Here is a 23655-nt window from a genome sequence, read left to right on the forward strand (position 1 = left end):
AGATAGGGCTGAGGTGCAAGTATATTTGCCAAGAAGCCTCATAAAGCTCCAGGATTTGGGGCCAGGGTTTTAGTGCAGTGGCACAAATGCCTGCCTGGCAAATGTGAGGTCATGAGTTCGACCCCAGGTACCAAAAAAAAAAAAAAAAAAACCTCCAGGATTTGGAGCCATAGGGTCCCTCAGAAAGGAAAAGATGGGTAAGTACAGTGTGCAACAAGCCAAAGGAAAAATGATTGATGCGCCCTGGAGAATGTTAGCAGACTTCGTCTCAAATGAAAGCTTGTTCCTGAGATGGAACAGACCCTCTCAGGGGAAAACACATTTCACAAGCACCTTTAATGTTATGACTACTCCCTTTCAAAGTTCTTGCTGGGCATCTTACAAATCAACTATACAGCCCATCATTTGACCAGTATTACTCTCAAAAGAAGACCATAAAATCAGGGATCAGCATTTACTGCTTCAGTCTAAATTACAAATAAACAGCTAAGGTCATCAGTAAATTTGCAACATGAATGACAAAGACCAAAACAAATAAACAGAACAAAATGAGGCCATACCAGCAAATCAGAGACCAAAAGAAAACACCAAAACAAAAACCAAATCACAACATAAAGCCCTATAAAACTCTCCTAGGCATAGAAAATGTCACATCCATGAAACTAGAACAAGACATTAAAAACATAAAATAATTAGGAAATGACATATAGCTTTCAAAACTAGTAGAGCTAGCTAATTTAAAACAAAGTCCTTAAAAATATTTAAAATATTAAAGTAAAATAAATTAAATCCTCCAGAAAACAGAAAGACAAAGGAAAATAGGGGTAAAAAGTGGTATAATAAATTATAGACAAATAGGCAATATTGGAAGTCAGATACAAGCCCTGAAATTTACTGTTTGTTTTAATTTCTGTTTTATCTTGAGCACAATGCTTTGATAAATTCTTCTGAATTATGCTATTATATCTGACAGTGAAGATATCACTTTATAATGCCGTGATCATTAAATACAATAATATATTAAAGAAATTTGACAATTCTTAATCTCCAAACTACTATAAAGCATTCTGAATTATCATTCTCTTTTCTAAATGGGGTTGCTCCCTGCTTTGTGCCCCTCCTGAGACACTTCTTGGTCAGAGGTGGATGGGAACTCACCGAGGAAGGGGAGAGCTCGGCCTCGGGCCTCATAAGCAGCACACTTTGGTCCACAGCTCTTAAGGCACAGAGAGACTGAGGAGGTGCTGTGACCCGCAGGTGAGTTTGTGAGGCCGGGAGACTCTGTGCCGGCCTGAAGCTCAAACCCACCTGTGAGAAAGAGAAATCATAAGCTGCATACTACTTTGGTATTGCAGACCTAAAGCCCACCCCAGCTTTGAGTCACTGACATATTCAATATGCAATCTACTGTGCTAAAATAGATGTATTCATATTACTAAATTATAATGCATTTATATTGCTAAGTTATGGTCTGCAGAGAGTTAGTCCTGAGGGATTTTGCTTCCTTTCCTTCACCCAGGTTTACTTGAGCAATTAGTACGTGGGAGAGTCATATTCTGAAGCAACAAACAACTACTGGGAATGATGGATATTCTTGTTCATTATTTTTTAAATTTTATTTTAAAGAGAAAAAAAGTAAAAATTTCAAAGCAAAATAATAGGAGAATAACAATGGTTAATACACTGCATATTGTTATCTTTAAATTACTCAGAGTATAAGATATAGGCATTTAATTGTGCAAACAATATTAGCACAAACTTTTCCTTTCAATGAACTAAGAGGAATTAGCAGTATAATGGTCATATGTATTTTTTTGACTTTTCCCTTCTCTTATTTCTCCTTTCCTCTATCCCAGTTTCTCTTTCCTTTTGAACAATTTCTTCCCATTTTGCAATATCTATTGTACATTTTGGGTTTTATTTACTCTTTAAGCTTTTCACACTAGGGAGGCAATACAATATTTATGCATAAGTTTATTTCACTTATGAGTACAGTCTCAAATTGCATCCATTTACCTATAAAAGTTTCAGGTTTATCCTTCTTTATGGCTGAATAGTATTCCACTGCATAAAAAGATCATATCTTTTTATCCATTCCTTGGTTGATGGTAATTTGAGTTGTTTCCAAGATCTTTGTATTACAAATCATGCTACTATACACATGGGGTGCACATATTTTGCTGTGGTACAATATGTTTAATTCTTCTAAGATATCTTGTTCATTATTTTTAAGGACTATTTATATATTTGTTGTATTTCTCCAAGTGAAATGTTATTGATTCTAATTGTGGATATCTCTCTCTCTCTGTGTCTCTCTCTCTCTCTCTCTCTCTCTCTCTCTCTGTCTCTCTCTCTCTCTCTCTCTGTCTCTCTCTCTCTTTATATCTCTATCATCTGTCATTCTGTGTCTACATTCCCCATTTCATTTCACGTGGCTCTCGACTAGGTTGTATACAGAATACACAGCAGACTGTGATTCAGGGGATCCAAGAGGAAAAGAGTAGAACTGTGGTTGTCTGAGGTTAGCGAAAGGGGAGAAAGAAAGGACAATAATGAAGGGTTACAAAGTTGCAATTATACAAGATGAATCAGTCCTTGAGATCTACTGTCCACCACATATTTACTGATATATAATATTGTGCCCTTAAGAATTTGATAAGCAGGATATTTTACCTTAAGTATTATTATCATACACATACAAAAATAGTAAAGAAGACGGAACAGGATAAAAGTGTGTTAAGCAAAGTGTGGGGAAACGTAGATCTTAGCTTTGGTCCTGCCATAAAATTTGTATGGTTTCAGTGAGTTACTACAAAGACCTCTATTTTATCTGTAAAGTAATTTATGTCCTTGCTAAACTCCTATTTGTATTGCTTTTAAAAGTTTTGTCATCCATATTTTTAAAATAAATTACCCACCTGGCTGAGAAGACAGTTTTCAATCTCAAATTTTGCAGAATCTGCAATCACTTCCCCACTGGGTAGAATGGCATAGATGAGCATTTGAGGGGCAGGAGCCATGTATGACTCGATAGGGATGGACAGGTTGAAGTAACCTTTCACTGTGGCACGGATGGGAAGGAAAGAAAGAGTCATGACCCAGATAGTGGAAAGGAAGCTGAATGACTGAACTCCAGCCTCACACTGAAAACATTACTATGTGTATGCAGAGGCTAGTGCTCTGTGTATTAATGGTCTGGTGAGGTTATCTTTCTCTAAAACATACTTAGCAGTGGGAAAATGTGTCCACATTATTTTTCCTTTCTGAATAATCATAATCTCTTGTGTCTTTTATACGTTAGCAATGCTAAATATCATCATTAGCTCTTATTACAATACAGTGATATCAAATAATGAAGCCATCTCAACTGACACTACATTTGTAACTTAGGGAAGAGAAACAAGAGTGCAGATGATGACCAAGCCCTGATGAAGCCCAATGACGGGACTTCACAGTACACGTGATTGCAGTGAAGTGTCAATGCTTAGAAATAAACATACTTTTCTTTACAACTTCTTGTTTAACCAAATGTTCACAGAACTCACATTTTGTAAGGGAAAATTATGCAAATACAGATATCTCCTTTATCATTACTCAAATCAAAGATGATAATACGTCTCCAAAGGACTCTGTGATATCTCTTTCTTTCCTTCTTTTTTCAGTCTGGGGATCAAACACAGAGTCTTATACAACCTAAGCAAGCATTGAGCTTCACTCTTAGGCCTCCACTCATTTTTTAGATCATTCAAAAATTAATGTCACTAAAATGACCAAAGGACCAAGACAGACAATATTTAGATCTTATTGGACAAAGAAACAACATCCATTTTGCCTTTTGGTGAGGTTCTTGGTCTGACTACATGAATTACTCACTTAAGGTACATATAAGAAATACATAAAATATATGCATATATATAATTTTGTATTATGCCACAAAAATTTATATTTAATGATGTTGGATAATGTTCAGGTTGACGGTCTGAGACTCCACAACTCTCAAACTGAGTTAATAATATGAATGACAGCATTCATTAGGAGGCAGATTGTTTCATAGTGACACACAGGAAGCATCCTGACATCCCTAGTTTGCTCAATTGTCGAGCATCCATTGCTGAGTGTGTATGGGGTACATCCATGGACATACTGATAGATTCAGAACACTCACGTTCTCCTGGTTCCATGAAGAAAGCATGAGTTCCAGTTTGAACAATGATGCCCCTGGCCATGATCTAAATTAAAAAGCATTTTCTTAGTTTATATGCCCACTTCAGTGACCCGTCTCCCATCTATAGTGAGGCTCAAACAGTAATATCCAGCACCATGAGAAATCAAAGGGTCAAGAGACATACAATTAGGAAATCAAATGATTTCGTTATTTTTGGTATCAGAGTCCAGTTTCGCAGCTAGAAGGCAGAACTCACCAGGTAATAGAAAACCATCTCCCTCAGCTCTCCCAAGACTTTTCCATTCAGAGTATAATGTACATGAACTGTATGCATTTGGCCACAGGGTAAGGCACCAGTGACAGGCTCAAGGTAAACAAAGCTCTTGCTGTAGGAGAAAACACTGTAAAACACAAAATCTACTTCTTTGAGTTCTTCTTCAATGCAATAGTGTTTGAAACAATGACCCTGTTCCTTGTAGTAGACCTGGAAAAACAAAAAGAAGTACTGTGTTGTAGATGACCTATCAGAAAGAAGTCCTGTTCTAAATGGTGTAAGTCTACCTGGCTGTATTGTTAGACATTTTTTTGGCTTCTTAATGAAAACTGGAGAAAACCATTCCTTACTGCTAATTAAATGAAATTGTGTTTACTTCCCTTAATTTCAGAAGATGTTTCTGGAAAGCATATATATATATATATATATATATATATATATATATATATATGGAAGAGGGGATAATATCTTTTGTATAGACTTATCTAAATTTAACAAATCCAGAACAACTAGGATCTCATTGAGGAAAACAATTGTGTTAAGGTGTTAAATTGATCTTCAGCAAATAGATGTCTCTAAATATTGAAGCTTCCTAAAATTCTGTACATAAACAGCAGAAGCCATGTGCAGGTAAATGTTACCTCTTCTCTAATACCATGGACTGGTGGTGTAAATTTCTGAATGTCTATTCCCTTCAGCCTTGCAGAACTTACTTGTGAAGCAATTGTATTTTTGCTCTCATACAGTATTGGCTCCCTACTAACTCGAGTTTTGTTTTCTGTTTTGTTGTTGTAGAGTTTTTGTTTGTTTGTTGCTCATTTGTTTGCTTGCTTCTTTGTAGTGCTGAAGGTTGAACATTCTAGGTAAGTGCTCTAGATCTAAGCCACATGCCCTCTCATCTTCCTCTTTGTTCATCAAATGACTATCCTTACTCTCAACCTTCTGTCTACTTGGTTTGTATTTGGTTATAATATTCACATGTGTTACCATATTTCATAGAGATTTCTACCACTAATGATGCAAGTCTAGCACAGACCCCAGAAACTCAATTATGCAATGAGAGCTGGGCAGGGTGGCTCATGCCTGTAATCCCAGCACTCAGGAGGCTGAAGCAGGAGGATCATTGCAAGTTCGAGACCAGCCTGGGCTACAAAGTGAGCTCAAGACCAGCCTGAACTGCGTAGTGAGACTCTGTCTCCAAAAGGCAAATAAAAAGAAAGGTACTTATAAAAAATTATGCAATGAATGTCTGCTGTCTAGAGAAATGAACATAAAATTTGGGGCAATATAACAACACTTACATATATAATTGAAAAAACAAAGTTAGTCTGTTAAACATAATCACTTATTTCAAAATAATGACTTGAGAAATATAGAATATAACCAAAATAAAAGAAGCTAATAATCAAAAATATAAGATTTAGGAGGACATCTTTAAGGTATAGCAGTTAGTTCACTAGTCCTTCTAACACTTTTAATGTTTATCAAAAATGTCTCATAATTCACTCTAAATTAAGGAAATTAAAAATACAAATCTCCTTTTTTTCTTGAGACAAGAACTATTCAGAGGCAACGCTTTTTCCAAGACTCCTCCTTCGTTCTGACTATCAAACTCACTTTGAAAGTGAGGGAGGGAGCCACAATGTCGGTGGTATTGATGGAGAACTCTACCAGGCCATGCTCATCAGTGGTAGCACTGCTGTTGTACTTTGTTGTGAATACTTTCAGGAAGATATGTTTATCTGCCACAGGAACTCCTTTTACATCCTCGAGGCGAAACTGTAATAGAACAATGAAGGAAACTGTGAATTAGGTTTGATATTTCCACCCAGAACTCTTTTCTGACATTGCATGAAGGCCAAAGAACTTCCTTTATTATCCTAAGTCTGCTTTTATTTTCCAGGTGAGATTTTTTTATCTCTTCCAAGTGTATATCAAAGAAATTCACTATTTCCCTGTTTTTTCCAGATGAGTAAAAAGTATATTCTAAGTACAATTATTATATATGTAGTAGTATATATTAAATATATTTCAAACTACAGAAATGTAGGACCACAAAATAACTAGGATAATCTTCTCTCTGTAATTATGAGCGAGACCAGAAACACCAAAAGTGCTTTCTATTGGACTTTGATGAATCTGTTAATCATTAATTACTATAACATCAAATGGTCACATTTTCTTATTGTTTGCATTTCTCTGCATCTATACACATATGAGGAATGGAAGAGTCAGAGCAAACAAGAGAGCAACAGAGAGAGAGCAGAATGACTCCAGCCATAAGGCAGACACAACCACTAACCATACACAACAGGAAATGCAGAGCAGGTTCCAACATTCACTAAAATTTAAATATCAAACGAAAATAGATCTTAGCAGTAACTTACTACCCTTTCCCCATATCTACGTGATTTCAAGACTGCAGATCCTAGAAAGAAACCACTCATTCAAAACCACAGCACATTTTTCCCTTTGGATGCATCACTCTTTTTCCCATTTGTCCTTTTGGGTGTAGGGTTTCTTTATCTTTCTGATTTCTCTTTTTGTTCTTTTTCTTGTCTGTTATTATCTGTTACTTTTATCTAATTACAATTTCCTTTTATGTTTTAATAGGATCTGTTATCTCACTTTCTACCTTCTCATTTCATGATCCTTAAATTTTCAAATTTTTGTTCTTTCATTCTTCAATTCCCCACCCAATCAGTATAATCAATAAGCTTTATTAATAGGTAGATATTTTGTTAATTATGTTATTACCATTGAATTCTTTTCTTTTGTTGGTGGAGTTATAGTTGTTGTATGTACATTTTTGCTACATGTCAGTAGTTAGTTTGCTTTTGTGTTTATGATATAATTATAGAACTCTTCATTGGGATAAAGGCTAGTACATTATGGGCTCTTATGGTATATAAATATTCAGTTTGTCTCTGACTCTATTAATGCTGTTACTGGTTTTATTGCTTTTGTTAGGGTGGTGAAAAAGCACCAAGCAGAAACTCAGAAGATTAAAAATTCTGTTGAAACCATGGGCAATAGAAGCCATCAATGTGAGACAGTGTATCAGAACAGTGAGATCAGGCAGCTGCCAGAGACCAGAGGTACCTTAAAAAACAGTAATAGAACAAGAAAAATAGACCCAACAGCTGTTGGGTGACACAATGATTAATCTAAGATTAGTTGGAATTAGGGAAAAATCAGAAGACAGCATGAACGTCTTGAAGAAATTTTTGCAGAATAACAGCATAAAAACTTTCAAATATGAGTAGAAATTTTAACATACTGATAATTGATTCATTTAGAACTCCAAATAGCCATGATCAGAAAAGAATTCTGTGACATATCATAGTCAAAATTCCAGATTTCTGAAACAAGGACCAAAATCTTAAAAACTGTTAGAGCAAAGCAACAAGCACTGAATAAAGGTAAACTCAACAGAATTTCAGCAGACTTTACAACACAAAATTCAAAGGCCAGGACAGTATAGAGTGACATGTTTTAAGCACTAAAATAAAACAACTTGCAATCCAGACTGAAACATCCTGCCAAATTATCTTTGTATTAATGGAGAAATAAGGTATTTCCATGACAAAGAGCATTTTTTAAAAATTCATGACCACTAAACTAGCACTACAAAAAATTCTCAAATATATCCTACAAAGAGACAATGAAATTAACAATGCCAGAATGTCTAATGGCATGCAGCAGGCAAGAAGAGGGGGAAAAAAGAACCAAGTAAATAATGAAATGACAGAACTAAGTAAATAGCATTCAAAAATGGCAATGTGAATAATCTCAGTTCAAATCAAAAGACAGGTTGGCAAAATGGATCAAAAAAAAAACTCAACGGTATTCTATATATGAGAAACATACTGAATCCAAAAGGAATTTCAGAGACTAAAAATCAAAGGATGGGAAACAATATTCCATGTAATGCTAACTCAAAAAGGCAGGAGTAGCTATTTTCAAAGCACACTTCCAGCTTAAATTGATCACAAGAAGCAGAGAAAGTCACTACGTATTAGTTAAGGGAACAAATCAACAGGAAATTATAACATCTATAAACATATATGCATCAAACACTGGCAAACACAACTTCATAAAACAAACACTATGGGAAATAAAAGATCAGCTAAAAATCAACACAATTACAGTGGGAGACTTCCATATCCCACTGTAACAAATAGATCAACAGAATGAAAAATCAACAACAAAAAAAAAAAAAAAACACAAAGATTTAAATCAAATCTTTGAAAAAAAATTGGACTTCACAGATATATACTTAGTGGTCCACTCAACAGCAGAATTCATTTCAGAAGCACAAAAACTTTCCTCCAGAGTACATACTAACTCATTAAGCATATTAAATAAAGCCCAAAGAATTGAAATTATCCTGTGCACATTATCAGGTTATATTGAACCAAAACTATAAATTAATGGTGAATGAAACCACAGAAATCACACACATGCACACAAATTAAACAATACTATATTGAATAACCAACAAGTCACAAAAGAAATACAAGAAAGTACCTCCTACAATCACCTGAAATGCTAGTACAACATACCAAACCTATGAAACACAATGAAAATAGTGCTAAAATGAAAGCTTATAGTTGTGAACACTCACATTCAGAAAAAAAGTGAGCCAAAGTAACCTAATGATGCACCTAAAGGTCCTACACAAACAAGAACAATCAGAGTCCAAACCTAATATGAGGAAGGAAATTATAAAGATCAAAGTAATGAAATTGATACTAAATAAAAATAAAAAAGAATTTTTAAGAATAAAATATTAAGAATAAAAAAGAGCTAGTTCTTTAAAAATATTGAAAATTGATAAATTTTTAGTCAGTTTTACCAAAAGAAGGGAGAGAGATAGAAAAGGGAGTAGAAGAGGAAGAGGGAAGTGGACGGAGAGAGGGAGAAGAAGGAGATGCAAAAGGAAAAGGACAAAGGCAAGGAAAAGTGAAAAGACCTACATCAATGCAGTGGGAAAGTAAGACAGCTAAGCTACAATGGACTTTGCCAAAATCTGTATTAGCAACTACTTTGAAAACCCATATTCCCAAAAAAACAAATAACAGAGAAGAAATGAATAGATTCTTAGAAATAGAAGAATTATAGGAACTGAACAAAGAAGATATAAGCTCCCAGAATAATCCAATAATAGGCAATTAAATGGAAGCATTTTTTAAAAATTACTAGCTAAGAAGATCCCAGGACTGCTGAACTCTGCAAGAAAATCTAATGTTTATACTCTCTAAACACTTTGATGAAAGTGAAACAGCAGTACCCCAAAGTTATTCCTAAAAGCTAGCTTTAAAATTATCCAAGTCCAGAAAAAGACTCTTACCATAAAAGAGCACTTCAAACTAATCTTTATAATCAGCACTGACACAAAAACCTTCAAAAGATACTGGCAAATGGAAAGCAAAAAGTCACCAAGATCATAGGTCATATCAAATAAGGCTTAATGATAGGAATTCAAAAATGATTCACTACATATAAATCAATAAATGTAATATACCACATAAACAAAAGCAATGACAAAATCCACACGATCATCTCAAATTGATGCAGAAAAACTTTTGGCAAAAGTATACACCCATTCATGATAAAAATGCTGAAGAAAATAGGCACAGAAGAACTTGCAATCTAATAAAAGCCATTTATGACAAAATTACTGCAAACATTATAATAAATGAGAAAAAAACTGAAAATTTTCACCATAAAATCAGGTACAAGACAAATATTCTGATATCATCTTTTATGCTCAGTACAATATTCAAATCAGGAGCCAGAGCAGTCAGAGAAAAAGAAAGAAAAAAAAAAGAATAAGTAAAGGAAAGAAAAACTAGAATTATTATTATTTGCAGATAACATTATTCTCTACACAGAAGTCCCAGAAAATTCCACAAAGGACTCCTAAAATTAATAACCAAATACACTAGTGTACTAGGATACAAAACTAACACTCAAAAATCAAAAGCATTCCTATATACCATTAATGAACTCACTGAGAATATAGGCAAATAATACCATTCACAAGAGCATCAGGAAAAATTAAATATTTTGAAATTACCTAGCAAGCAAATAAAAGAACTGCACAATTAAATCTGAGATACTCTTCAAAAGGAGATCAAAAAAGACAAGAAAATGGGAAGATATACCTTGATTCTGGACAGGCAGAACTAATATTCTCAACATGGCCATACTTCCAAAACTGATACATAATATGATCCCTACCTCAATACCAGTGGCATGTAACAAAGGACTACAGAAAGCAATCTTAAAATTCATATGGAATGATAAGAGAATCAAGAAGAGCTGAAGCAACCCTGGCAACAAGAGCAAAGTAAAAGATATCACAATCTGTAGTGGTGAAAATGGCATGATATTGGCACAAAAACAGACACATAGATCAAAGTAACAGAATAGTGGATGCAGAGGAAAAAAAATCCAGGTACAATCAGCTACCTAATCTTTGAAAAATGAGACAAGAACACTACTGGAGAAAAATAGTCTGTTTACTAAATGGGTAAAACTGGCTATCCAGATTGGAAAGACAGTCTAAACATGTATCTCTCACCGTGTACTGAAGTAAGATCAAAAAATGGATTAAAGGTCTAAATGTTAAAGCAGAAACACTTAATCTTCTAGAAGACAGAATAGGTAAAATTCTTGAAGACATAAGTATAGGAAGGAAGGTTCTAAACAAACCTCTGGTGCACAAGAATTAATGCCAAGAATCAACTAATGAGATCATATCAAATTGCAAATTTACTCTACAGCAAAGGATACAGCAAACAGAGTGAAGAAACAACCTACAAAATGGGAGGGATAGTCTGCCACCTATTACTTGGACATAGGACTAGTATCTAGAATACATAAAAGACTCAAAAATGTTATATACCCCCCAAAAAATAAAAGACCCAATCAAAAAATGGGTAACTAAGATGGATTAGCAAGAACAGGCCCTGGCATGGAAATGTCAGAAGCAACAATAAGAATATGAGCCAGGAGTTGGTAAATTAGGTAAACAAGCATTGTTCTCTCTCTCTCTCTCTCTCTCTCTCTCTCTCTCTCTCTCTCTCTCTCTCTCTCCCACCTCTATCTCTCTCTCTCTAGCTCTCTGTCTCTGTCTGTCTGTCTGTCTGTCTCTCTCTCACACACACACACACATACACACACACACACACACACACACACACACACACACGGAACAGAAATGGGTGGGCAGGGCTGCCAATCTATATCAAAGGGCTCTGAGAGAACTTGAGCATCAAAAGACCAATCCCAGCCCCACATCCAGAGGCCAAGATCAGCCCCATATCACACAAATTCCATGGCAAACTTGCTAGAGTACATATTTCTGGGATCAGCTTGGACACTACCACAAAACTGTGGACAGCAGAAGAATTTTACTACTTTCTTGGTCTGATTGGTTATCCTCTTTCTGTCTGGTGGAGGTTTTTTGTTTTGTTTTTGTTTATGGTTATTTTTGTTTTGTTTTTGTTTTTTGTTTTCTTCTTCCTTTTTTCATTATTTAGATTTCTTGTCTTTCTTTTTGTTTTATTCTGTTTGTCTTTTTTCTCTTTCCTCAGCTATCTCTTGATTTTATGAGTAAATATTTTTTCTGTCTGGTTCACTTCAATATCCCTTCCCTTTTCCTTTAATTCTTTCTCTTCGATGTCCTCCAGCTTTCCAAAACTTCAGTGGTCATCCTTTACCCTCTCTTCTTGCTTCTACTATATTTAACCTCATTTACCTCTCTATCTTAACCCCTGTCCTTTTTTTTTTTTCCATCGGTACTGGGAATTGAACTCTCCCCTGTCCTTCTTAAATCCATACTCACCATTGCTGTGTAACAGGGTAAAATCACTCCAGGATGTCATACATGATATAACCAGTTTTCTCCCTTGTATGACTACACTGTGATTGTATGGGATCAGAATCACCACCATAGTCCAGTACCACAGGGCTGGGTGCTTAGCTGAATAGCAATCGCTCTTCCTTAATAAATTTGGAAAGTAGGTTCTTGGGATAGACCTAAAGACCAAGAATCACCTATATCTAGAAGACTTCCCTGGGGAACAGACATTTCCTAGGGAAGACTCAATACTACTAATAAAGCAATCTACCATAATAAATTGTCAAGCATCAACACAGAAAATAAAATGAAAAATAGAAAATGACAAGACACAAAACCAAAATGCAACCCCAGATTCCCAGCCACCCAGGAAAACTCAAGAGCATCATAAAACAGAGAAAAACAAAAGTCAAACATTGGAATTTTCTGAAATTATAGCAATACATGTGAAAAAAATGGGAAAAGTTCCAGGTACAAAAATAAATGATGAAAGATATTAGAGCAGACACAGATTTTTTAAAAACAGAAGAAATTAGGAAAATGATGGAAACCATGAATAACCAAAATAGGAAAGAAATGGAATTCATGAAACAGAAATCTAAGAGATTAAAACCTACACTGAAAATATACAAAACAGACAGAACAAAGGCAAGGTTAAAATATCAGATCTAAAACATAGTATTGTGGTTACCAACCATAAAAAGAAAGATATCTTAAAAATAGCAAAAAATATTGAAAAAACAATTCAACAGCTGCAAGATGAATTGAAGAAGAACAATAATACAGAAGTTGGAGTCAATGAGAAAGTGGAAAACAGTCTAAATGCCATTTTTTAAAAAAACTTCTTTGACTTCTGGGAGAACATGGTGGACAGATAGCAGCAGCTACGGAGGCTCTCAGAAAGACTCAGCTTAGAATTCAGGAATGGTGCGGACTAAGGAGTGATAACCAGGTGTAGATATGCTCTGCTGACCCAGGAAGGAACTGGGCTGAGAGAAACCAACTTGGAATGCAGTCCTGGTGCTAGAACAGGAACAGAGGGGCCTCAGTGTGGAGGCTGGAGCCCGCGGCATTGGAAGCCACGATTTGGGTTTCCCACCATGCAGCAGCTGCGTCTACATCAGCTCGGCAGGGAAAGAGACCTGAGAATGGGAATCGGCGAACGGAGTAGAAGGCAGGACAGGCGGGAGCCATGCATTGACTTGTGGTGGGGTGAGTGAGAGAAACTGACACTCTCCCACAGTTTAATGTCTTCCAGCAGAAGACATTCTGGGACTGGGAAGACTTGCGGGAGTGGGGCGCTGCGGCGACTTCAGCCACGTATCCCCCTCTCAAGCGGGATTGGTGAGAAGTGCCTAGCCTACATGACACTGCTGGCAGAGACCCAGATGCCAGAGCCTGAGGGTGTCCTGGAGGGGCGGGCCCCGCGTAGGCTGCCTGGTCTACAATTTCCTGGTGTGCTGCAGTGGGTGGGAACACCTAGCCGGCGCAATTCGATCAGGCTGTGGCTGACAGGGAGGGAAGCTAGGCCTCCTATATAAGCTTGCATATGTAAGGAACAAAGAATATAGGAAGAGGCAGCAACAAGAAAGGCTCCTCGGCCCCCAATCCTGAGAAACAGGCAATAGCAGACACCGCACCAATAGACATAAAGCACCATCTAGAGAGCCTCATAGATCAGCTCAGGAATGAAGTTATTAATGACCTGAAGCTAGAAATAAGCAGAATAGTTAGATAAATGCTAAGCACCACCCAAGAAAAAACAGATGGTGGAATGGAAGAACAGAAAAAGAGGGGAGAATTGTTTGATGGAGAAAATAGAGAAAGCATAGAATACGTGAAGCAGGTTCAAAGAGTCTACCAGGAAACTAAAAACTCTATCGAAAACTGGCATAACAGCTTGAAAGAAACTAAGGACAGACTATCTGAACTGGAGGGCAGATTTGTAATATGGGAGAATGAAATGAAAAACTTCTTAAAAGTAACAAAGAAACAAACAGCAATAATACAAAGACAAGAAGATGATAAGAGGATCCATAACTTAAGAATTAAGAACATAAAAGAAGTAGGGACACAAACAAATGAGCTACAAAAGCTACTCACAGAAATAATCCAGGAGAATTTTCCTAATTTAGCAAAAGGTAAAGATACTCAGATGTATGAGGCATAAAGGACTCCAGCCACCTACAACTTAAACAGAGCAACACCCAGGCATATAATAATTAAAATTCCAGAAATTCAATACAAGAACAGAATATTAAAAGCTGTCAGAGACAAGAAACAGACCACTTACAAGGGAACACCCATCAGAATTTCAGCAGATTTCTCTGCACAAACCATCAAATCACGAAGAGCACGGGGGGAAATAATTCAAGCTTTCAAAGATAATAATCTCCAGCCAAGATTTATATATCCTGCACAACTATCCCTGGAAATTGATAGAAAAACAAGGTGCTTCCAGGATAAAGAGGAACTAGGGGAATTTGCAACCACCAATTCAACTCTACAGAGAATACTGCAGGATATTCTAAAAAAGAAAAATACAAAGAATCCAGAAATAGTGGCAGAGAGGCCACAATGAATGGAGCAGAAAACAAAATGAAGAAGACAAACTGACAACTAATGACAGAAAAAAAGCTCAACAGAAATGAGGCAGAGAAGATTGGATGATAGGAACAGATATTTTGGAGAAAATGTCGTCTTAATAGGTAATACTGATTTAGTATCACCTTGTTTTGAAGTCTCATCAAGCTTTTGTTCTGACTCCATTGGTCTAAACAGGTTGTATCTTATTGGATTTTATTATGTACGATAGTATAAGCAAAAACTTTTAAAGACAAGGAGATTATACAGAAACCATTGTTCATTTTCTGTTAGTTGATTCTAAATACCCTGTAATGCTGTCATTCTCTTAAATGGTTTTACATTGTTTTGATGAACTTGATGCTACAGGATACGAAGTTATACTCAAAGATTTTAAGGAAAGAGACAATATGATAACTACTTTTATGTCAGGATTATCTTGTGGTGAAACACTATTCTGCTTAAATTGGTTATGTTTTTATCTGCGCTGTTTTGCTGTTATGCCCTCTTTTATCTCAATCTCCACTTCATTATTTACTTTTTTATTTTTATCCTTTTAATTAAGAGAAAAATAAATAAAAACTAGCAGGATATATTATAGTAACCCACTTTGACTTTCCATTATCTTGATTTAAAGCCCTGTATTACTCTCACCATCTTGTTTTTGACTGATGTCACCCTATTCTGTTTTTCTTGATAGTACCAGGTTCGAAAGTTTAGGCAACAGCTGTGAAGATAGTGAGATTCATTATGATGCCCATTCTTGTTGACTTTTATCTACTTTTGAAGACCTATAATGTCTCCAATGTTTTGGTTTTGTCATTTTTGTTCTTTACTGTTTTGTTCAATTTTATAACTGATGATATAGGCAATTCTATTAGAGATAGCAGGAGGCATTATGGTAACCATTATTGATCACCTTGTATTTTGCTTTTACATTATCTACTATGCTCACCCTTTTGATTTGACTGACTCTGTTCTGTTAGATCACGTTTGGTTCTACTCCCTCCCTAAAAAAGTACTGTGGGAGCAACAAAACCCAAAATGTGTAATTGTCATTGTACAAAAGAGAGGAAAAGAAAGTGCTCTAAATGATATACCGCATGTATATTTAAGTGTATAACATAGAAAATGATATCACTGAGTTTTATTGGATCATTGAACAGAACTGTTTGCAGTCTCACTGTTGGAATGTCCACTTTACAAGCTTTAATTTTGTGACTTGAACAATTATTTCTAAGATGACAATATGTAATCCATTAACTAGTGATTTCCTACTGTTTATTTTTTTCTATAAATCTGTATAACTTGTACCCTTTCTCTGCTTTTCTTTTCTCCTTAAATAAAATTTAAAAAAAAAACTTCACAGAAACAATGGCAAAAGCTTCACAAATATGGATAAATAACTTTACATACAAATAAATAAAGCATATAGAACCCCAAACATCCACAACCAAAATCTATACCAAGGCATATAATAATCAAGATCTTAGAAAGCATAAAAACAATATTAAAAGTAGTTAGGTGAAAGAAACAAGCCACTTATAAGGGAAAAGCCATCAGAATCACAGACTTTTCAATGCCAACCACAAATCAAAGACAGCTTGGAGTGAGGTATTTCAAGTCTTAAAAGAAATCAACCTCCAACTAGATTGAGGTACCCTGCAAAACTATCTTGCAAAATGAAGGGAAAAGTAAAATACTCTCATGACAAAGAGCAACTGAGGAAATTCAGTACAACTAGGCAATCTCTACAGAGTACTCTAAAGGATATATTAGAAAGAGAAAATGAATACCAAAGAACACCAATAGAAAGAAGTCACCAGGTAATGCAAGCAATTAAACACAGGAGAAAGACAGGGACCAATCACAGGAAAATGATGTGGGAAAGATAATACACATTGATTACAACCATCAGTGTAAGGTCAGTTCACCAGTCAAAAGAAACAAATTGGCAGTATGGAGTAAGAAAAAGATCCGGCAGTAGACTGAATTCAAGAAACACATTTAACTCAAAAAGAAATTTAGAGACTCAAAGTCAAAGAATAGAAAACAATACCTTATGCCACAGAAACCTAGAAAAAAGCAAGGGTAGCTAGATATTCTCTTCAAAAACAATGTGAACTCCAAGCTAAAACTGATTGCGAGACAAAGAAGTTCATTATATGCTTGCTAAGAGAAAACTCTAAGAAGAGATAATAATCGTAAATATGTATGCACCAATATTGGTGCACCCAACTACACAAAACAAATATTAATGGTCATGAAAAACCAAATAAGTGTTAAACACAATTGTGATGGGTGACCTTCATACACCACTCTCACAATTATATAGATCAACTAGACAAAAATCAGCAAAGAAATATCAGAATTAAACATGTAAAAAATGGACTTTGTAGATGTCTACAAAGCATTCTACCCCCCACAGTATCAGAATACACATTCTTCTCAGCTGCACATGGAATTTTCTCCAAAATAGATAACATATTAGCCCATAGAACATGTTTAAGTAAATTCAGGGTGACTGAAATTATTCTGTGCATATTATCTGACAATACTACAATGATATTGGAAATCAAGGACCAAAGAAACCACAAAACTACATAAACACGTGGAAATTAACACCTTCTTGAACAACCAGGAGTTCACAAAGGAAATTAAAAAAGAAATTAAACATTATCTAAAATTAAATAATAATGTTGATAAAACATACCAGAATTTATGGGACACAATGAAAGCAATCCTATAAGGGAAATATATAGTGATGAATTCTCACACTAGGAAAACAGAAAGAGCTCAAACAACTTAATATTTAACTTCAAATTTCTAGATGAGAAAGAACAAATAAAAACCAAAGCTCACATGATACAGAAAATTATAAAGATTGGAGCAGAAATTAATATAGCTGAAACTAAAAATCATTACAAAGAATAAATGAAGTTAGTTCTTTGAAAAATTAAATAACATTTATAAGTGCCTAGATAACCTTATCAAAAAGAGGAAAGATAAGATTCAAATTCAGGCAATTAAGAATGAAAAGGGTGAAATCACAAAGGATCTAGAGGAAATCCATAAAAATCTCATTACATCCTTCAAAAACCTAGGAAATGAGATGGGAAACACAGAATAAAAGATTCCTAAACACATATGAATTGCCAAAACTGAATCAAGAAGATATACATATTCTTAATAACCCAGTATTGGTCAGTGAAATTGAAAATGTAACTAAAAGTTTGCCAAAAAAAGAAAATCCCAGGCCCAGATGTATTAACTGTTGACTTCTACAAGAAATTTAGAGAAGATCTAATGTCACTAATGCTGAAACTCTTTAATGAAAATGAAAGCGAAGTAATACTTTGAAAATCATTCCTGGAATCAAGTATTACCTTCATGCCTAAGCCAGAGAAAGATGCAACTAAAAAAGAAAATTACAGGCCAATTTCCCTAATGAACACAGTAAAATCTTCAAAAAGATAGTAGCAAACAATACAGCAAGTGATCAAGAAGATTATACACTATGACCCAGGAGGATTCATTCCAGGAATGCAGGAATGGTTCAACATACATGAATCAATAAATGTCATACACTATATTAATAGAACCAAAGACAGAAATCATATGATCATCTCAACAGATGCAGAAAAAGCATGACAAATTCCAACACCCACTTATGATAAAAACCCTACAGAAAATTGGTTTATTAAATTTTATTGGAATTAGGAATTAGAATACTTGGTCTTTATTTTCTGCCTGTTATCTGACAAATGAAAATGTATTAATGCTTTGAGATTTTTTGTTTTGTAATAAGTAATATTTTAAATAAAAAGATCTTCTATGTATGATTATAAGATTTGGTTAAGAAGCAATAAATTTTTTTTAATTTTTATTTATTGATGCTGGGATGTGAAGTCAGATCCTGCTATATGCTAAGCATTTCCTCTACCAATGAGCGACACTCTCCCCTTGCAAACAATAATTTTGACCGGGTAACATCTTGAGCAGAAAAGTCTAAGCTGTTTTGATGTTACAGAACAAATTAAATACCTGTGAATCATGGAGTACTTTACCTGAACAACAAATGGAATCCCTGGTCTGAAGTGTGAATCTGTACTCACACGTACAAGATTGGTTCTGGGTTTCCTAACTTCAGTTGTCCCAGTTCCAGTGAATTCCAGCCCTGAGAAAGAGGTTGGTATAGAGTGGAGATGAATCACTAGTTTTCAAATTGTTTTTCCACATAATCCACCTTACGCTCTTGATGAGATAAAGTTATCAATGTTCACAGGGCTTTTTCCATAATTTTATCTTCCCCACATACCTGTCCCCTCTTCTGTAATTTTAGCATTCACTTGAAGATTAAAAATGTGACTCATGTTCCAGTTCATAAAGTCCCTAGAAGTTCTCACTGCTTGTGTGATGCAGCCTTGGCTGTTCAGCTGGTAAGTGAGAAATACACAACCAAACAGCATGACATACTGATCAGACAAATGGTCAATTCAAACCTAGATGTGAGGCTTCCTTTGGAGATGACCAACTGCTTAGAACTGTACAACCTAGTATTCTGGTTGTGATCATTGAGGTCAGCTCTAAAATTTAGCTGCCAGGTAACATGGTGTTGAACACATTATAAGTAATATTCTCATGCCTGTTTCTCATCTACATAGGGAAGCTGGGCATGGCAGCACATGCCTATAATCCAAGCAGCACTCAGGATACTGAGGCAGAAGAATTGCCATTAGTTTGAGGCCAGCCTGTAATACATAGTAAGACCCTGTTTCAAAAAAATATTTGCATAACGATTTATGGAGATTAAATATATTAACATATATAATATATTAGAATATTGACTATATGTATTAAGAACATAATAGATATTTGCTATTATTTAAAACAACCACCATGGGCTAGAAACTGATAAAGTGCTTGCCCAGCATATTGGAGGCCCTAAATTCAGTCAAGGCACCAATAAAATAAACTATGATTAACAATGTTATTTCACACTTTTGACTAATATATAATAGACAAGTTTAGTTCTAAATCTCTGGAAATCTCCCTTCAGTAATAGTAGATTATGAGACTACCATAAGTCTTCTCTGTTTTCTTTTTTGACAATGCTGAAAATCAAACCCAAAACCTTGCATCTACTAGAAAAATATTCTATCACTGAACAGTGGTCCTAGCCCTTAAATACCCTCTTTTGATATCTCATGCTTCCCCTTGCAGATGTTCTTTCTTTATTCACACTTTATGGTTTCTTTTGGATATTATAAACCTCTGAAAAGTTTTCACTCACCTGTTGACTGATTTCCTCACATGGGTCTTGACCACCATAGTTATGACCATACTCAGATCCAAAATAAGACTTGAAAAGATGGCATATATTCAACTTCACATGTCCTAGGACAGGTTTCCCATAGGTGTACCTGTAACAAGAAAAATTCACAGGAACCAGGGGTTTTTCCAAAAACACAGAGCCACTTTATTCCTTCCATAATAGTATGGTCATATAAATTTACTCCAGAGAACAGTTGTAGAAACAGTCAAGTATGTACCTTTCTAACCCAGGACACTGTTCAAAGAAATTCGTACTGGAGATCGGGGGTGCCCTCACTGGCCTCTCTGCGCGTCTGGAGGACGCTGGATTTCTGCGCCCAGACTGCTGGAGTTCCCTCAGGCTTCCAGGTGCAGTGAAGGAGAGAGGTGGGTTTAAGGCTTCCACATCAGCCTCCCCATTCCCGGCTTCATTTGGAGACCTGCTGAGCTCCCAATAGGTGGGCTGGCCCACACTACCAGCCTAGCCCAGCCTGTTTAGCTGCCGCGCCTGGCCACAGGTCTGCAGAGGAGGAGCTGGGAAGATCTGGGGTGCCCTCACTGGCCTCTCTGCGCGGCTGGAGGACTCTGGATTTCTGCGCCCAGACTGCTGGAGTTCCCTCAGGCTTCCAGGTGCAGTGAAGGAGAGAGGTGGGTTTAAGGCTTCCACATCAGCCTCCCCATTCCCGGCTTCATTTGGAGACCTGCTGAGCTCCCAATAGGTGGGCTGGCCCACACTACCAGCCTAGCCCAGCCTGTTTAGCTGCCGCGCCTGGCCACAGGTCTGCAGAGGAGGAGCTGGGAAGATCTGGGGTGCCCTCACTGGCCTCTCTGCGCGGCTGGAGGACTCTGGATTTCTGCGCCCAGACTGCTGGAGTTCCCTCAGGCTTCCAGGTGCAGTGAAGGAGAGAGGTGGGTTTAAGGCTTCCACATCAGCCTCCCCATTCCCGGCTTCATTTGGAGACCTGCTGAGCTCCCAATAGGTGGGCTGGCCCACACTACCAGCCTAGCCCAGCCTGTTTAGCTGCCGCGCCTGGCCACAGGTCTGCAGAGGAGGAGCTGGGAAGATCTGGGGTGCCCTCACTGGCCTCTCTGCGTGTCTGGAGGACTCTGGATTTCTGCGCCCAGACTGCTGGAGTTCCCTCAGGCTTCCAGGTGCAGTGAAGGCGAGAGGTGGGTTTGAGGCTTCCACATCAGCCTCCCCATTCCCGGCTTCATTTGGAGACCTGCTGAGCTCCCAATAGGTGGGCTGGCCCACACTACCAGCCTAGCCCAGCCTGTTTAGCTGCCGCGCCTGGCCACAGGTCTGCAGAGGAGGAGCTGGGCAGATCTGGGGTGCCCTCACTGGCCTCTCTGTGTGTCTGGAGGACTGTGGATATCTCTGCAACCAGGGAGGGTCCACAGGTTCCTGAAGCACTGCGGCCTGTGGTGAGTACCCTAACCCGGCTGCGATTGAAGAACTGTGGAGCTTCCAAGGGGCAGGTGGGCGCACAGTGTCCCTGAGGCCCAGCTTGTCTGGAACTGCGGAGTTCTGAGCAGGCAGAGGAGGGCCACTAGTTCTGTAGGCCTAATGGCTTGGAGTAGCACGGCGCCAGAGTCCCAGTAGCTCCAAACATAGAAGGGGATTTTCAACAGATCCTGAGGAAGCTTTCAAGTAACACTTGAAACACAGAAATATAGGAAAATGACAAAACGAAAGACCAAATTACAACCTCAAACCTCCAGCCCATCTCAAGAAACCCTAGGAGCGATGTATATAGAAGAAAATATATCCCATCCACCTCATATATCGGACACAATAGCCACTGAAATTGACAAGCAACTCCAGGAAGCTTTAAAGAAATTCAAACTCGAAATAATCTCCCAGATAAAAGAAGAAATGATAAAAGAAATGAAAGAGATTCTAAATATATCTAAAGAAAACACAGATAAAAAATTGGAGGAACTAAACAAAAAGATAGAATCCCTAGACAAGCAATATAAGAAACAAACAGAATACATAATGCAGATGCACAGAGATATACAGGAAATAAAAAACTCCACTGAAAGTTGTAAAAACCGCCTTAATGAAAGTGAAGATAGAATTTCAGACCTTGAAGACAGGATTGCAGCTAGTGAACAGGAAAGGAAAGATCTTTTGAAAATAACAAGGAACCAGGAAACAACAATTCAACAACTGCAAGACGATGCAAAGAAGAATAACATAAGAATGATAGGGATTAATGAAAGAGAGGGAGACAACATGAAGGATGTCAGGAGGATATTTAGAGAAGTAATAGCTGAAAATTTCCCAAGCATGAGATCAGAAACTGACATCAGGATCAGTGAAGCATATAGAACTCCAAACAGTCATAACCAAAATACAACTACACCCAGACATATAATAGTCACCATCCCAGAAATCCAACACAAGAATAGATTATTAAAAGCTGTCAGAGAGAAAAGACAAATCACTTATAAAGGAAAACCTATCAGAATCACAGCAGACTTCTCAACACAAACGATAAAGTCAAGAAGAGCATGGAGTGAAGTATTCCAGATCCTAAAGCAAAATGATTTCCAACCAAGACTGATATATCCTGAAAAACTATCATTCAAAATAGATGGTGCAATACGATACTTCCATGACAAAGAACAGCTGAAGAACTTCATGAACACCAAACCAACCCTGCAAAAAATATTGAAAGACAGTTTAGATACACAAAGGAAAAAACCACTAAGCAAAGCAAATAATTAAACAGAACCGAAAGATAAAGATGCAACAGCAGAGAGATAACATTCCTACAATTAACCAGCATTTAACAGTAATAACCATTAATGTAAATGGTCTCAATGCACCAATCAAAAGAAACAGACTAGCAGAATGGATCAAGAAACAAAATCCAACCATATGCTGTTTACAGGAAACCCATCTAACCCAGAAAGATACTCACAGACTGAAAGTCAAACGATGGAAAACAATTCTTCATGCAGCAGGAATCCAAAAAAAGGCAGGAGTAGCCATTCTGTTTGCAGACAACGTGAACTTTAAACCAACAATGACCATAAAGGACAAAGAAGGTCACTACATACTCGTAAGGGGAAAACTCCAAGAGGAAGAGATAACTATCTTAGATATATACGCACCAAACTCCAGAGCACCCAGTTACATAAAACAATTATTAACAGAAATGAAAACTCAAATTATCAGTAACACAATTGTAACAGGAGACCTTAATACACCACTGACACCAAGGGACAGATCAACCAGACAGAAAATGAGCAAAGAAATAACAGAACTGAATCACACCTGTGAACAAATGGGTTTGATAGACATATACAGAATGTTCCACCCAACAACATCAGAATACACATTCTTCTCAGCAGTACATGGATCATTTTCTAAAATAGACCATATATTAGCTCACAGAACATATTTAAGCAAATGCAAAAGAGTTGAAATCATCCCTTGCA

At 36.8% G+C, this 23655-nt stretch overlaps 1 protein-coding gene across 1 annotated transcript in view; it reads right to left on the bottom strand.

The window, feature by feature from the left end:
* The window catches only part of Mug1 (murinoglobulin 1), a gene marked incomplete at its 5' end in the record, with an annotated part of 84676 nt that overhangs the window by 36642 nt on the left and 24379 nt on the right, over positions 1-23655 (bottom strand). Inside the window, 8 exon segments of the mRNA NM_001173061.1 lie at positions 1159-1308; positions 2919-3061; positions 4166-4229; positions 4422-4649; positions 6057-6218; positions 18960-19069; positions 19211-19328; positions 20186-20315. Coding sequence (NP_001166532.1) covers positions 1159-1308; positions 2919-3061; positions 4166-4229; positions 4422-4649; positions 6057-6218; positions 18960-19069; positions 19211-19328; positions 20186-20315 — 1105 coding nt within the window.

This window comes from Cavia porcellus, unplaced genomic scaffold (assembly GCF_034190915.1).
Source record: "Cavia porcellus strain 051 isolate PalLab524CR breed Dunkin Hartley unplaced genomic scaffold, mCavPor4.1 scaffold_27, whole genome shotgun sequence".
NCBI classification, from domain to species: Eukaryota; Metazoa; Chordata; class Mammalia; order Rodentia; family Caviidae; genus Cavia; species Cavia porcellus.